We start from the raw sequence: 14,940 nt of genomic DNA on the forward strand, positions 1-14,940 counted from the left end.
TAACACACACAAAAATCATCCGCACATAAACCATCTTAATTATGCAGATTATTATAGAAATGTCAGCGGGGTATCAGGAAGTTTGAAGAGTAAAGTCGACATCCATGTTGCACCCTCACAACGCTCCCTGCCCCTTTCACCCTGCTCCCATTTTATTGTCCTTGTTAATGTTATTGTGTCACTAACTGAAGCTGATTTGGTCTAATTTAAACAGATGTAGTGAAACTCTGAAAGTCCTCCAAGTGATCTCCACCAGGTTTAATTTAGATGTCGACCTTATTCTGCTCATGCCCCTTTAAAACAGAGCAGTGGCGCCGGCCCGACGTTAACGAGTTAAGCCAATGTTGAAGTTTTTTACTCTTATTGTAATGAACTCACCCAGAATGGCTCTGCCCTCGAGCAGTTAATTTCCTTCCATTGCTCTGCTGTCCTCTGCCTCCTGCTCATCACAAATGTGTCTCATTTAAGAATAATACTGGCACAGAGCTCGTTCCACTGGAACTTCCAGCTCAACAAATTCAGATTGTAGACAGCTGCTCCTCTCTGGTTGCAAAGCAGCGTGCTCCAAAACATGGTTCAGCCCCTGCCTGTACAACTCGCAAACTAATTAGAATTCGCATATCTTACGTATATATTGGTTTGTGTATTAATTATTTAACAGTTTGATCAGTTACCCTGGAGGAATGTTTCTGTAGCAGAATCCATTCGAGGTGGTTCTCAGGCTGGGGATGCAGCTGTGATAAGAGAGTATGGAGCTCTGTCTGTGCCCCGTGCCGTCGTGTCCCCCTCCTGCTGTGCAGTCACAGCCTCCTGCTGTGCACTGAGGGTCTGGCTCAAATGACCATGAAGCTCTGGAGGTCTTGTTATTGTGTGTCAGTGAACGAGGCTTCGCTCCTCGTGCCCTCCCACCAATCACCGCAGCAGCTCCCGCACCCACACTGCAGCTCGGAGTGAAGCGCAAGGAGAGTGAGATGTCACCGACCTTGCACGCTGTCACATATGACACTCCAATCCCAGCATAGTGTTGCATATTGATTCGCGCGTGTGCGCTATTCCAAACTGTGACTGGCGTTTGCAGCGAAGCCAGCTCCTCTCCACACTTCACTGAGCTGTGTTGCCAGAAAGTTCTCTGCCAACTGTGCCAGAATTAATCAACGGTTTCCTTCAACAGAAACTTCACTGTTGTGTCTGTTCAAGAAAGTTTGTCTTTGAAAAGAGAAGTTTCCTTTCAACTTTAGTTTCGTTTGGACGGAAATAGTTCTTTTTTTGATGCTGTGCTTTAAGCAAATTGTGCAATAAATAATTGAAGCGAATTAGGCACTTCTGAAACTAATAATCCTGAGGTAAAAGAAAGCAACCACTGAACACAATTGAATGCAAATGCGGTTGCTTCATTTTGATTATCTTTCTGGGTGATGCATATGAATGCAGGTCACTGTTGGGTCATGAAAATGAAATTATTTAACTTGTGAGTCATGAGTTTTCTGATTTATAGGATTGAGGACAAAAGAGAGAATACGATGTGTTAATTCTACACCATTACAACCTTGAAAAGTTTGAATTATTGCACAAACCCTGTTGATGTGAATCTTTTTATCAAGATCAGCTACAAAAGAAGGGAAATGAATTACAGTGTTTAGCTCAGTGACATGTGAATTATGAACCTGGCAGACCTCTCCTCTGGAGTCTTCACATCTCACCCTCTCCTCTCGCTTTCTTTTCTTCCCGCTGCCTGTGCTTATCACGCCCTCCCTCTCCATCGCTCTCTCTCTCCTCCCAGACTATTATATCAGCGGGGCTAATATCATGAATAATGTGGGCTTCTTTTCTTTTTTTCCTTTCTTTAGCTTTTTTGCTTGCTGTGATTTAGCCTTTGGCCCCCTCGGCAGACTGGTAGGCTATTTTTGGAGCCCGGACCGTGGCAGGAGGAGCTAGAGAGGAGGGAGTGGGAATAAATGAGGGAGGGAGCGCTCAGGCCGAGTATGGCTGCGTCTTCCCATCACAGCCTCAGCATCCAACGCCTCGGGGAAGAGAAATGATTGGTTCAGAGTGTCTGGGCAAACACTGACTCCCACTCAGATAATGGTGTTGCACCGAGCGTGTATGCTCCTCACGTTCAGGAAGGCATTTGTTCGTCTTGTAGCAGAATAAATCTCTTAATCTTAATATGGTGTTGATCTTGGGCACAGATCTGTATGTTGCCTCAAATTTTCGTCTTTGATATTTAGTCTCGAGTCGAAAACAAACTTGGACTGAAGCAGAGCAGCACGCTGACAGTTGTGGTGTGGGGAGGAACAGACTCGAGCTGGAAGCCGTCTTCTCGTGCTGTTTTTCTTTCTCTATTTGATCATCTAATGCCAGACTCAGAATCAGCACTCTGCCCATGTTTTGGGCTTTGCCTCCGGCTAGCCAAAACACTACAAATCAGTCGACAGTAAAGAAATACCTCAGCTGCTTTGTAATACCGATTAAAAGCCTGATATGCACTGATTAGTCTTCGTCCTTTTGCTTGTCTGTCTCTTTGTTCTGTCTGTAGGTCCGGCCTGGGCTGCACCAGTAGCAGCAGTGAGTCAGCCCAGTCTCCTTCCCCACACCTACGCCCTCCCCCAGCCGCCTTCTTTCAGCCACAGCGTGACCGCGCAGTCTCCCATCATAGGGGTAACCCCATCCATCCAGACACCGGTACCCCCGCAACACCCTCTCATGACCGCCCACTTCCAGCTGACGCCGCAGTCCACCCAGCAACCGCCCACCATGGTGCTGAGCATGCCCAGCCAGCCTCCGTACGCCTCCGCTCAGCCCACGGTCGCACCCTCAGCCCTCGCTGCTCAAGGCAACCAGGTGGTTCATCCAAACCCCCACAGCGTGATGGGCAACGGCCACTTAACCTCTCACCCAGGCCTCATCCAGCCCCCCGCCCTGCCTCTGACAAACGGACAGGCGGCGGCTGCAGCGGCGGCGGCGGCGGTGGCGGCAGCGCAGGCCCAGCCCACAGCTGCAGACAATCAGGAAGGTCCTAACGGGCTGCAAATGCTGCGGACAGTCGGGATGGGGAAGTACGAGTTCAGTGACCCGGGACATCCGAAAGGTAAGCACAGACAGCCTCGGCTGACACACTCTGCAGAGGCGGAGGTTTATTTTCTTTTAGAGTCGCTCTCTTCTAGCTTTGGACCCTGCCACCACTAACTTTGAAAGGCTAAATCAAAGCAGATCTGTTCAGCCGGCAACTTCAGCTCAGACGTGAATGCAAGCCAGGGAGGTGTTAGGTATTAAATCAACGCACTCTCAGCTCTCTACTCCTTGTGACCTCCCCTTATGTGGGGCTGTGCTGGAATGAAACGCACAGGCCTCTGCCCTCTGTCTGTGTACCCGAGCAGTTTCAGATGCCACCAGTCATAAACAAGGCTGCAAACACTCAAGCAAGGGGCTGTTAAAATGCAACTTGCAACCTGAGCCAATACACTTCAAAGCTGCTCCAAGGTCGCAGAGAAGGGACGTGCACCTAAAGCAGCAGTCAGATGGCTATATCTGAAGCCCTGTAGTACTGCCTACAGTGGATTCTTTGGAAAACACGTTGTACTGATCTGGAACTACAATAAAACAGCAGCATATCTACTGTTGTGCTCCGAAAATTGGTTGAAAGTGTGTCAACTTCGTCTCGCCTCCGCCCTCGGATTGCAACGCTCACAAGGCCCGCTAAACGCGAGGCAGGAAGGGAGCTTTCAGTCCCTGCCCTCACATCTCTCGCGGAAATCGTTTGAAGCCTTGTTGACTTGCGCTGTGTTTGTGAAGGTGCTTCACAGCCCCGGCTCGTGCCGGAGTCTGCAAGCCATAAATTGGTGTTTGGTTTAACCTTGGAAGTTTATGACGCAGGGCGCTGGAAACAGATGTTCGCAATTCCCCGACCAATTTTCACATTTAATGAAGCTTTTAATTTAGGTTTAGATTGTTTTCTTTTTCCTGACTCGTTTTGATCAATAAAATGTGTGCAAATGAACTTGTAGATTGCGAAAAAGCAATTATTTTGGGGGGCCCCGTCTGCGATACATTGGAATGAGACTGCAGGTAGAATTGGAAATGGATAATTAGACGAGCTCACAGGCTTAGTCCGGCCTCTGTAGAATGAGAGCTTCTCCGTGTTGAATAGACTTTCGCGAACCATTAGCCGTGCACATGTCAAAATTTATTGACCTTCTTTTAACAGGCCAGAGAAGCTAAAGTTTAATTGGAATTACAGTATATGTACAGATCCATTTTACAGCCAAGGAAAGCGCTCTAAGAAACACTGTTGCTGAGATTCATGTAATGAATGAAAGTTAATATGTCAGGCTGTGCTGTTACAGTTTGTGAGCGGCCAAAGGTAAAAACGCCCCACCGCCAATTTCTAGACATCACACTCAGCGGGAATCTTGTATAAGCTCCTATGAAGGTCAAAACAGCAAGTAGAGGCACTTGAACATCACATCCACTCCACCATTTCAGCTGTTTTTATTCATCCTCGCCAGGCGTTGAATAGACATCAGCAGGCATGTCATAGGGTGATGTCACAAGGACAGCGAAAAAAGTTGAGCACCAGTAAATTAGTGGCCATGACGCCTCTTCAGCAGCCCTCCCGAGTGGCGCAGCAGACCTCTCCGCTGACAGGAACACTTAACTTTGCCGCTGTAATCACAACAATGCCACCCGGTGCGCCCTGCCCGCTCTGTGCGTGCTTTTCTGTCTTTCTGATTATCACTATTCTTCCTTATCCCTCCCTTCCTTCTGCCGTCTCGCCCATTTTGAGAGAGGTCATAACTCCCGAGCCCCCCCCGACAGCTCTCACGCATTCTTTTTCAAATCAATTAACACCGCATATAAATGTGCCAAGGGGTGCCTCCTGTCCGGAGCCGCAAATGTGGAAGGGTCAGCTCGCTCGACCTGGCCATTCTGGCTCGATTCCGTCACAATTATCTCAGACGTGAGGCTTTCTTTTTCTGCTCAGACAACAAAAACAAACTAAAAAAGAAGTTTGTGAGGAGAAATTAAAGCAGCCAGGGGTTCAGAGTTCAGCGTGGCTGCAGCCCTCTAATGGCTGAGTTGAGGATAAGACGGTTGGCAAATCTGATCCCAGTGCTGCAGAGATTGTGGGTTACACACACCAGACATAAAAGACTAGATGGCAAACAAAGTCAAGCACACACACACACACATACAGATGGACAGACGTGATGTATTTCTTGTTATTTCGCTCCTCACAAACACACACAGGCTGTGCGCCTCAAGAAATATATATTGGTGCAATAAAACCCCTTATTTACACCTAGAGCGTGCACACAAACTAGACACGCTCATACAGGATGAGCCAAGTCAGTGCTTCTGGGTTGAAAGCCAACAGAGGGAACACATGACTGACTGACATACAGAAGACTTTAGTTAAATAACTGATGAATTACCCTTCCCGAAAGTCCAAAAGCAAATTTAGGCACTAATGTAGTTGTGTAGTTTTGGAGAAGAAATTCAAACTTGCAATTCTAATATTTATGATATTAATGTGGTAACAATACAAACTCAGAAATATTTATATAACTGAATAAACAAGCTGTTCTCAGAGGAAAGTAAAGTCCTCAGAACACTGTTTGAAGCTAGAAAGGTGGCAGAATATAAACAGAATGCAGCAGTATGAAATTGTGTTGTCCTTTAAGGTCAGTGTTCCGAGAGAGTTTCTTTAGGCATGAAAAAAATCTAGTCGTCTTTCTCTCCCTCTACACAGGAGAGAGAGAGTCGACTACATTTTTGCATCTTTTAAAATCATTAAATTATAAGGCTGTGCTGTAGTGTTTACTTGCAGCACTCAAAAGCTGGCCATGCATCTCACGTCCGAGGGTTTTTCCGATGTCATTACTGGACAAACAATTTAAATACTAAAGCCAGTGCTTAAGTGATTGTGTTGTTGCATTAAAAACAGGCTTCAGCCTCTAGACACAATGCTAGTAAGCGCTGATGTGCAGAGGAGGTTTTGTGGCTTTTTGATGGCAAAGGCCTGGATCTTGGAGGAGCTGACAGGGCTCTTCCCCCTTAATCCAGACGCACAACAGGCCTCTGTGTGTGTGTGTGTGTCTGTGTGTCTGCGTGTGTGTTTGTGTACATCCAGAATGCGTGTGCGGTTGCACGCGTGCACAACTTCTTGGGTGTGACTGCATGGATGTTTTGTCAGATGTCAGCCTCACAGCCTTAAAGCCAAACACCACAGTGACAGAAATCACACTCCGTGTTTGATTTGGCTTTGCCTTCAAAGGGAGCAATTTGTCTTCGCTCTGCATCAGTGGGCACATCAACAACTGTGTGCTCCTCTCTCCGTGGGTGTATGTGCCTGTGTGTGTCTGTGTATCTGTCTGCTATTTGTCTGTATTTCTGTTTACAGTATGTATAGTAAGTGTGTTTGTATATGTCTGTGTAAATGCCATATGTTTGTGTGGCTGCGTGTGTGTGTGTGTTAGGATCCACACAGAGCAGCTTGAAGGCAGCTTTAACCTCATCACCTACTGAGATACGCCAGTCACCAGGCTGTGATCTGCCTGCCTGGTTTCTCCATCCACAGCAGGGCATTTCATAATACCTGCCTGTCAAAGAGTACAGAATCACTCACACACCTTCTAGCAGGCTGTTAATTTCCGTCACTCCACCCACTCCTTGCTCCATTTTTTTTTTTTTTAATGACTTCTATTTGTTTCTCTTAACTGCAGAAAAAACTTTGGAATGCTTCGAGGAGACATGTTATGCTAATGTTCAGGCTCATATTTTTATTTTGGGTTACTACTAGAATAGATTTACATGTTTTAGAGCTCGAAAAACACATTGGTTTACTCACTTTACTACTACACTTTATTCCCCCTCTGTCTGAAACGCTCTGTTGTAGCTCCTCCCTCCTGAATACCCTGCCTCCTCTCATTGGTCAGCTCAAACATGCCTGAGACTGCACCGTTAACAACAACAAAGCAGTTGTGCTAAGTCGTACGAGACATTAATTATGCAAATGTGTGACTCTGCGACGTGGCGTGATGTCACAAAGTCACAGATTTAAAGGCGGGACTATTGTCGACGCATTACAGGCACGTTGTTTTCTGTGGGAGAAGGAAGCTTCTGTCGATGTAGACTTTATTCTTTTCAACTTTAAGATCTTTTACATGTATACGAACGTAGGTGAAACACTGAAGGAAAGAAAAACAATTAAAAAGCATAAAAGGTCTCCTTTTAATGATCCATCTGCGTTCGTAGCATGAGCAGCGGCAATGCTAACTGTTAGCACATTGTGTAAGAAAGTGGGAATACGGGATGACTGACTTTGCTGTTACAAAAGGATAGTAATGGAAAATAAAAAATAACAAAGGAGCAGGACACAGGCGGAGGCGAGCAAAGAGGAGATAGATGCACAGAGAGGCCGAACATGAGAGAGAGGGTGATGCTGAGAGCGGAGTCGGTGTGTGTCTATTGACCAAGTCATTAAAATCGATGGCTGTCTTGATGAATATCAGCCGGGGAAGCTAGTGCCGAGCTCAGCGGGGACACATTTGCCGGCTTGCAGAGTGGACTGAGCACCATTTAAAGGCAGCTCACGACTGAAAAACACATTAATATCAAAATGAAGTTATTATTTCCACATATCCAAGCCTGTTTTTAAAGGTTACCACTGTTGCCACTCCAAATAGGTTTGCGATATTGTTTTCCCAGCTAAGGATGAACTGAGAACTGAGGACTCTGGCGGCTATGTTGTGGTTGAGCAGCAGTGTGACACTCAAGACGGTGCTGTTTTTGTTGTTAAAGGGGGCACTATGTGGTCTTGGAGAAGAAATCCAAACTCAGAATTGTAATATTCACAAGAGAATGATACGAACCAAGACATTTTTTTCTGTCATGAAGACAAAGAGAGCTCAATTATTTAGGTTGTTTAAGCACCAAAATGTACAATGTAGATCTTTATCCCCACAATGGAACGTTTCCCCGAAAACTAAATAGTGCACCTTTAATGGTCTAAAAATAACGAGAAGATGAGGCTCAGTCGAGGGTTGAGATTGAAGTTTGGGGTGACTGGCTGATCCGTCGGGCCACCTGCTGCCGTACTGAGCATGTGCCGCGGCTCCTCGCCTCTCCTCTCATGTCAAACATCATTTTAGCGCTTCCTTTCCGCCTCGCCGGCCTTCACCGGCCCCGCTCTCCTCTCTCTCTCCCTCGCACGTCAGTAGAGAGTCACGCATGCGCACACAACGTCCACAAGCACGAAAAACACACACCGTTATGAGAGAGGAGGGAGTAGATGCACGATATCAAGCAGCACCCAGCTTCCCCTCTGCCCAGGAAGTTCATCTTCCAGTCAGCTCACATCAGCCATCATCTGGGGACCGAGCAGCTCTGGAGCTGCCAGTGAATGCAATTAAGATGCCTTGCTGAGTTAAGATCAGTGTTGTACTTTGCTACGGGGGGGAAACCGGCGCCGCCTCACATCCACCAGCCGCCCTCACCTTTCCTCCGCTGTGACCGTTTCATCTGCCTTATCTGCCTCAGTCAAACCTTGACCTCAATGAGATTTTAATTATGTATTCATTTTTGTTTACCTTTGGACCAAGCATATTGGCACTGCGATATTACTGTCCACTCGCCTGTTGGTTCTTTTGCACATTACTGCCACGATATTAGCACTAAGTGAGGGAAATTATACAGGTCAGCGAGATAGCGACTGTTTACAGGGGCGGGGGCTGTTTGTTCAGGGAGAGATGACTGCCTCTTTCTTGAAGCTTATTTTGGGAAATCAACCTGCCCTTTTTTTATTGGCCCGTTTACGATGACGTCACTGGATTTGATAACGATGTTTCATCTCTGGACTCATCCGTCACCTCGGAGATATTTACGTCGATGACGGGCTGAAGTAGCTTCAGTTATTAAACAGACGTGAAGCACACGGTCTTACCAGCACGATTATTGATGCATAAATATTCACTTTGATTCGACCACAAGAATATACTGCTCGCACGACAGGCCGTTCAAACCAGTTATTAAAAACACAGCCAGTTTGTGATAGCCGCACTGAGACCATTAATCACAGCAAGCACATTCATTAAACCCTCCCCTCACCGCCTCCCTCGCTCCCCTTCCGTCTCTCTTGTGCTTGATAGAGTGCAGAGGATCTCCACTACATCCTCGCTGCAAATTACACAAAAAGTACGCCCTTTAAACGTGACAAATACGATACTGGATCTGGTTGTAAGAGTTGTAAGACTTTTTCTTTTTCTTTAGAAAAAAAAAAATTAAAAAAAATTCAATTTCCAATATGCTGACTCGGATCAGCGTCTGCCGGAATAAGCAGTGGTAAATTAATTAAAGTCAGCGCGGTGTTGTGCCGGGCGATTATCTTAAAGCTATCCACATCAGGATTAGCTAAAGCAGAACTGGGGGTTATTATGATTCCAAAACAGGCTTAACTTGGAATATGAAATGCATGGATTTATAAAGTGTGTTTCTTTTTCTCTCTCTCTCGTAGCATTCCTTAATTTGAGGTAGCTCTGGTGGAAACGGGATTCACGAGAGCCGGGAATGTTGCAAATTATTAATGAGGTTGAAATTTATTCCAATCACTGTGGACCGAGTGTGTGCAGGTACTTGTGTTAAATGAGTGTGTGCAGTACTATGGTGATATGCTTATGAGTAACCTTGACCGAGCGCGCGAGTCCATACGGGGGCCTACATGCTGTATGAACGATGTTGACTCAAACAGCTCGTTTGTTAGAACGGCAACGCTTCCTGACGTTGTATCTTTAACTTTGCTGAGGATGACGTCCATTGAGATGTTTGTAGTACACTCCAGCTCTCAGGAGAGAGCAAAAAGGAAAGGGGGAGGCGATGATGGTGGTGGTGGTGGTGGTTGTTGGGGGGGTGGTGAGGAAACGTGAGGTGAGCAGTGGCGGTGTGTCATAAGCGGAGGAAGGAAAGCTGCTCGCCCTCGTTCTTTCTCTTCCTCGTTATCGTATTTTAAAGGAGAGGAGCCCCGCCAGGAGCCCCATACATTATATCCCCCCACAGTTAATATAGGGACGGCGGATAGCTCATTAAGATTGATCATTCCTCGTCCACCTCCTCCGTGCAGAACGCGGCGGCGGCTTCATTAATCACCGGGATTTCAAGATAAAGCTCAGTGGCGGCGCAGTCGCAGGACCCGGAGCCTGACAGCCCGGCTCCTACATGCATAATCACAGGCGCGGTGCTGCCGGAGGAGCAGCCGCCCGGCTCCCGGCCACGCTAGAGGGGGCACCGCGTCCACGCCTCCCTCCCCTCCTCCATCCTCTCCTCAACCTATACTCTCCTCCTCTCTTCCTCCCTACCTGTCCTCCTCACTGCAATTGTCTGTCTGTTTCTTTCGCTCGGCTCCACTCCCACTCCCGGCATCATCCCTCCCATGCTGTTGTCTCTCAGCATCCCCTCCAGGCCCCCCCCCACCACCACCACCACCACCACCACCTCCCCACCACCCTAACATCCACCTGCTTCCCATACCCCACTTATAGCCTCTGCTTTCTTCCCCTTCCTCTCTCCTCTCTCATCCTCTACATCTTCCTGCCTCAGCGTACCTGCCACCTGTGTTTAAGCTGTGCCTCTCTAACTTTTTCTCTCCACCTGCCCGGTTTTTCTACTCCACTGATGCAGGAGTTGTTAGCCCGTTTCTCTAATAACCTGTTTCTTTGGGGTTTTTTTAGCGTGGTAATGTGTGGCGGTGGAAAGTTTAAGAGGAGACGGAGATTAAAGAGAAAAAAAAGATAAATCAACCCAGTCATCCCAGATTGCTCATTTGCCTGTGACAGCTGGAAGCAAGTTTCAGATGACTGTTTTAATCAGAAACACCCAATCAGTCCATCCCTTTGGCCTTATTACCTGCGCTTAAAGTCTGCACTTTCTGTCCAGTGCCTTGGCTAGCTGATTATGAATCGCAAGTGCTTGATTTTTAATGGGAAATCTGTACAACTTTTCATTTAAATCATCTGCTACAGTTTTGAGGTTATCATGCACAGATGGTCAAGGTCCCATCTGTCAGAACTGCGATGAACAAACAAGAAAACTTCCATTCTCTGCCTTCTCAGCTCCTTTTGATTACATTTTCTTTGTTAAATAAACACGGGAGGAATCTAGTTTGCTCGGTTTAGCCAACATTGGGTCTTTAGTCTACTCAGTTTTTCATTACAGTCTAGGGGTTGCAACCTTAGGTCAGTTTGTGTTTGCTGTAATCTTTTCAATAGATTCCTTTCTCCATCAAAAAGTATTGGCTTGTCAAGACCTTATGCAAAAAAATGATAAGCAAATATGAATATAGTGTAGTTTGAATGCATCAGAAATGGTCTGTCTCTCTGCTAATCCTTTTTCCAAGTGTGTTCCAAATGTTTTTTACTTGAGTTTTGGCAGCAGCCTTCCTTTAGACAGACGTGCAACATGTGCTGCTGTACTTCACGTTCGGTTTTCAGCAGAGGCTGAAGAAGTATATGGTGTCTGTGATATAGGCTGCCTAAATAAACCTATCAATACAGTCTTACAGAAATACTCTATCATAAGTAAAAGACTCACACCAAAAGTACCATCAGCAAAATGCAGTGATAGATATATCTGATTAGACTCACTGAAACACTGCACTTAAGAACAATTTGGAGGTAATTGAGTATTTCAGTTTTCTGTGCCGTTAAATTCATTTATTCATTGACAATCGAATAAAAATGCTTGAAATGCTTAGCTAACATAAGCTAACGGCTAAATGGCTGAATTAGCCTATTTAGCAAAAATAACAGGTACATGGTCGTTAGCTAAAAGTCATGGCTGTTGACAAAGCCTGTTTAATTACAACAATAGATACATGGTTTAAATAGAAAGCTAAGGTAGGCTAGGGCATAAACGGTTGCCGTAGTTAGGCTAGCTAAAAGTAAGGGTGAACTAGTTAACATGTCTAACTTCTGCAGTTGAGATATCAGTAAATTAGAGACTTTGTTCATGTGGCAGCACTGTGAGGCTAAGTCATACAAAAACTGTGGAAGTGACTTATTTGTATGCTCGACGATTCATATCCACACATTACTTGAGCAAATGCACTTAGTAACGTTCCACCACTGCTTTTCAGTACTTCTAAGGCAAATTTAAAGCCCTGTTTTAATCTTCTCATGTGTTTCTGGGTCCAAAAACCAGATTATAGCGCACACGCTGAGAGTAAATGTGTTGCCTGGATTCGCTATGAAGTGTGAGGCTGCGTTTGCTCGGAGCTGTAGTATCGTGCATTGAGTATTCGGGAGAGGTCCGGTGCTGGAACAGTGCCATTTGCCCACAGGAAACGTGCGCTGCCCTCAGTTATGTGGGAGCAAATTGATTTGTGTGTAAAGCAGTGTCAAACTGAACGGAGGGTTACACTTCAAATGGGTCTGAATCTCAAGCACCTCGTGTCAGAGACTATCTGATATGACAGGATTAATTGCCACAAGTCAAATGTCGATGTGTTATTCCGCACATCGGCCCACGAAAAAGGCGGTAATGCATTATCAATGAGGCCGAGTGTAAACACAGCAGATGTTACCAGGAAGCCAGTCAATAGCGGATGTTTCTCGCTAATGAGAAGGCGTAATTGCGACGGGGAGGGAGCCCGCTATCCAAAACAGCAGCAGATGCGCGGCAACGTCTTAGCAAAAAAAAAAAAAAAATCCAGAAGAAGTTGTGCGTCAGAAGCTCGTCAATGTTCACGGTGCGTGCACGCTTTATCTGAATGGATAGTCAAACTTTTTCCTTACCCAGAAAACTTTTAAATGCATGCAGGGCATCTAATACATATTAATGACAGGACCAGACATTAGCCAGAATGGCCCCCGTCTTCAGCTCATTATTCCACACTCTTAGAGCAGAGCAACAGGCTTAGCATGTGAAAATATATAATTCTTTTGTGACTAAGACAAATGATAATGGCCTGAATTGCAATCAAGAGATCTTTGTGGGCTAGCGGTGCACTACGTAAGCTTGATGGACTTAAAGTCTTCCTTAGCAGTAAGATAGAAGACGATGAGATGCGGAAAACAGCAATATGCTCTATTAGGTTTGCAGAATGTGCTCTGTTGCTAGAGGCTGCAGCTCTGAATTATACTGTTGATTATTATCATAATTGTGCTACAGGAGTCATTGTGCCCCGCTCTTCTCCCTCACACACACAGATTGTTTTCTTTTGTAATGCAGCTTGCTGGAGTGAGGATAAAAAACTATTGTATCTGAGAGTTAAACTTACATTACAACTTTACAAGGACACGCAGGCGATACACATACGCATTGGAGCATGCTGGACACAATCAGAATTTGCGGGCCGGTCCAGTCTTCTAATAGATTGTTTTCTATCCCTGGAGAGACAGAGAGAAAGAAAGAGAGAGAAGCAGATGGAAAGGAGGAGAGGAGGAGGCGGACGAATGTGAGAGATAGAGAGAGAGAGAAAAGAAATCTGATGAAATGCAAAGATTACGCGCCTGACTCCACTGTAGGCTCCGGGAGCTCATCTCAGGTGTGCAGTCTGCTGAGAAGACTCCCACATACAACCTAACCCCACCACTAACCTTTCTGCTCGAGCTGCTCTGACTTTCACAAAGTTTACCCAGTAAACACACATTGTCTTCAGGGGGGAGATGTGACATTTATCTCTAGCTGCACTGGTGACATGGGATTTTATTTTTTGTTGTTGTTTTTCTGAGCGTGTGTGTTGTCGTCCTGCTGTTTTTCGGGGTCAAACTCGGATGCAAGAAATGTAACCCATGTGCAAAGCCTGAATGGAATGCGCGCAAACCAAAACTCATAAACGCGGTCGAGGTGTGAGACGAGCCGGAGGGGGGTCGGGGGGAGTATCTACATTCTCTCACACATTCGCTGGCATCTGCGCTCGGCCACCAGAACGTGCCCGGTTCCTAAATGTTGAAGGGTTAGCGGAGGGCTTGGCACAGCTGATGCTGCTGCTTCCAGGCTGCAATTGGAGGCAGCGGAGTAGAACGTAACTTTAAACTTTTAATTAGTGCTTAACTGGGATTTGCACTTTGTTTTATTTGAGGTTTATTTGCACTCAGAAAGGAAAAAAACTTACCTTACAGCCACTCTTAAAAGGGCATCCGCATAATTCCATATTCATACTCAACATTGAAACTTTGAATTTTTGCTGTATTTGTGTTTTGCTAATGGAAACACGCACTGCAGAGATGGTTTCATTTCCTCCTCTTGGTTTTTCTTTTGTCCCACTAGCAAAATCACCCTGCAGCACTTCATGTCACCTTACACTTCTGAGTTGAAAAGCTTTGAATGGAACAAATTTTAAAGTCAAGTACCCTTCTTTATGTATGACGGTACTTTTGTGGACGTGTTGGATGTAAGAGACCTTGAGCTGCAGAGCCACTCCTGCATGTGCTGTGAATGAAGACGAATATTCATGTTTGGAATTATGAGTTGCAGACTGGTATGCCGAAAATTGAAATATTGAATAGCTACATTTTGGGACTTTTGGAGCCGAGTTTCAATCGTTTTGGCTTCCCAACACCTGGATTACTGCTGTAATAGTGGTAAAATGCTCTGCTGCCCTCCAGCACACCTCCTAACACTGTGGCATGTTGGTAATGGCTCTCTAATGACTTCCCTGAGCTCCTTACAACAACGGTGCATAGTGTAATGGACGCGCCCTTGCTTTGTCATTTTAACAGTATTGTATAAGAATGCCAGCAGACAGCTTAAACAAGATTATAGCTTTAGCTTTAAATTTTTAAAGACAACACTGTTTGCTGTAAGAGTTTTCCGCCCAAAGTTATAAAAGTTCTCGTCAGAAACTCTCGCGTCAGATGATGAAATGCCAGAGTGTGCGGACTACCTGACGGACGGCCCGGAGACAAGTCTGATATTTGTTGCAGTCGTGATGTTGTGGATTTTAAGGTC

The 14,940-nt window shown here is 45.8% G+C and overlaps 1 protein-coding gene across 10 annotated transcripts in view; it reads left to right on the forward strand.

Annotated features, from left to right (window-relative positions):
- The window catches only part of LOC119012548 (kelch-like protein 29), a 224,580-nt gene that overhangs the window by 110,829 nt on the left and 98,811 nt on the right, over window positions 1–14,940 (forward strand). For all 10 annotated transcript variants that reach the window (XM_037086473.1, XM_037086470.1, XM_037086471.1 and 7 more), the window contains one exon: window positions 2,537–3,088. In XM_037086473.1, coding sequence (XP_036942368.1) covers window positions 2,537–3,088 — 552 coding nt within the window. The remainder of the gene's footprint in view (window positions 1–2,536; window positions 3,089–14,940) is intronic.

The sequence above is a fragment of the Acanthopagrus latus genome, chromosome 22 (genome assembly GCF_904848185.1).
Source record: "Acanthopagrus latus isolate v.2019 chromosome 22, fAcaLat1.1, whole genome shotgun sequence".
Classification (NCBI taxonomy): domain Eukaryota; kingdom Metazoa; phylum Chordata; class Actinopteri; order Spariformes; family Sparidae; genus Acanthopagrus; species Acanthopagrus latus.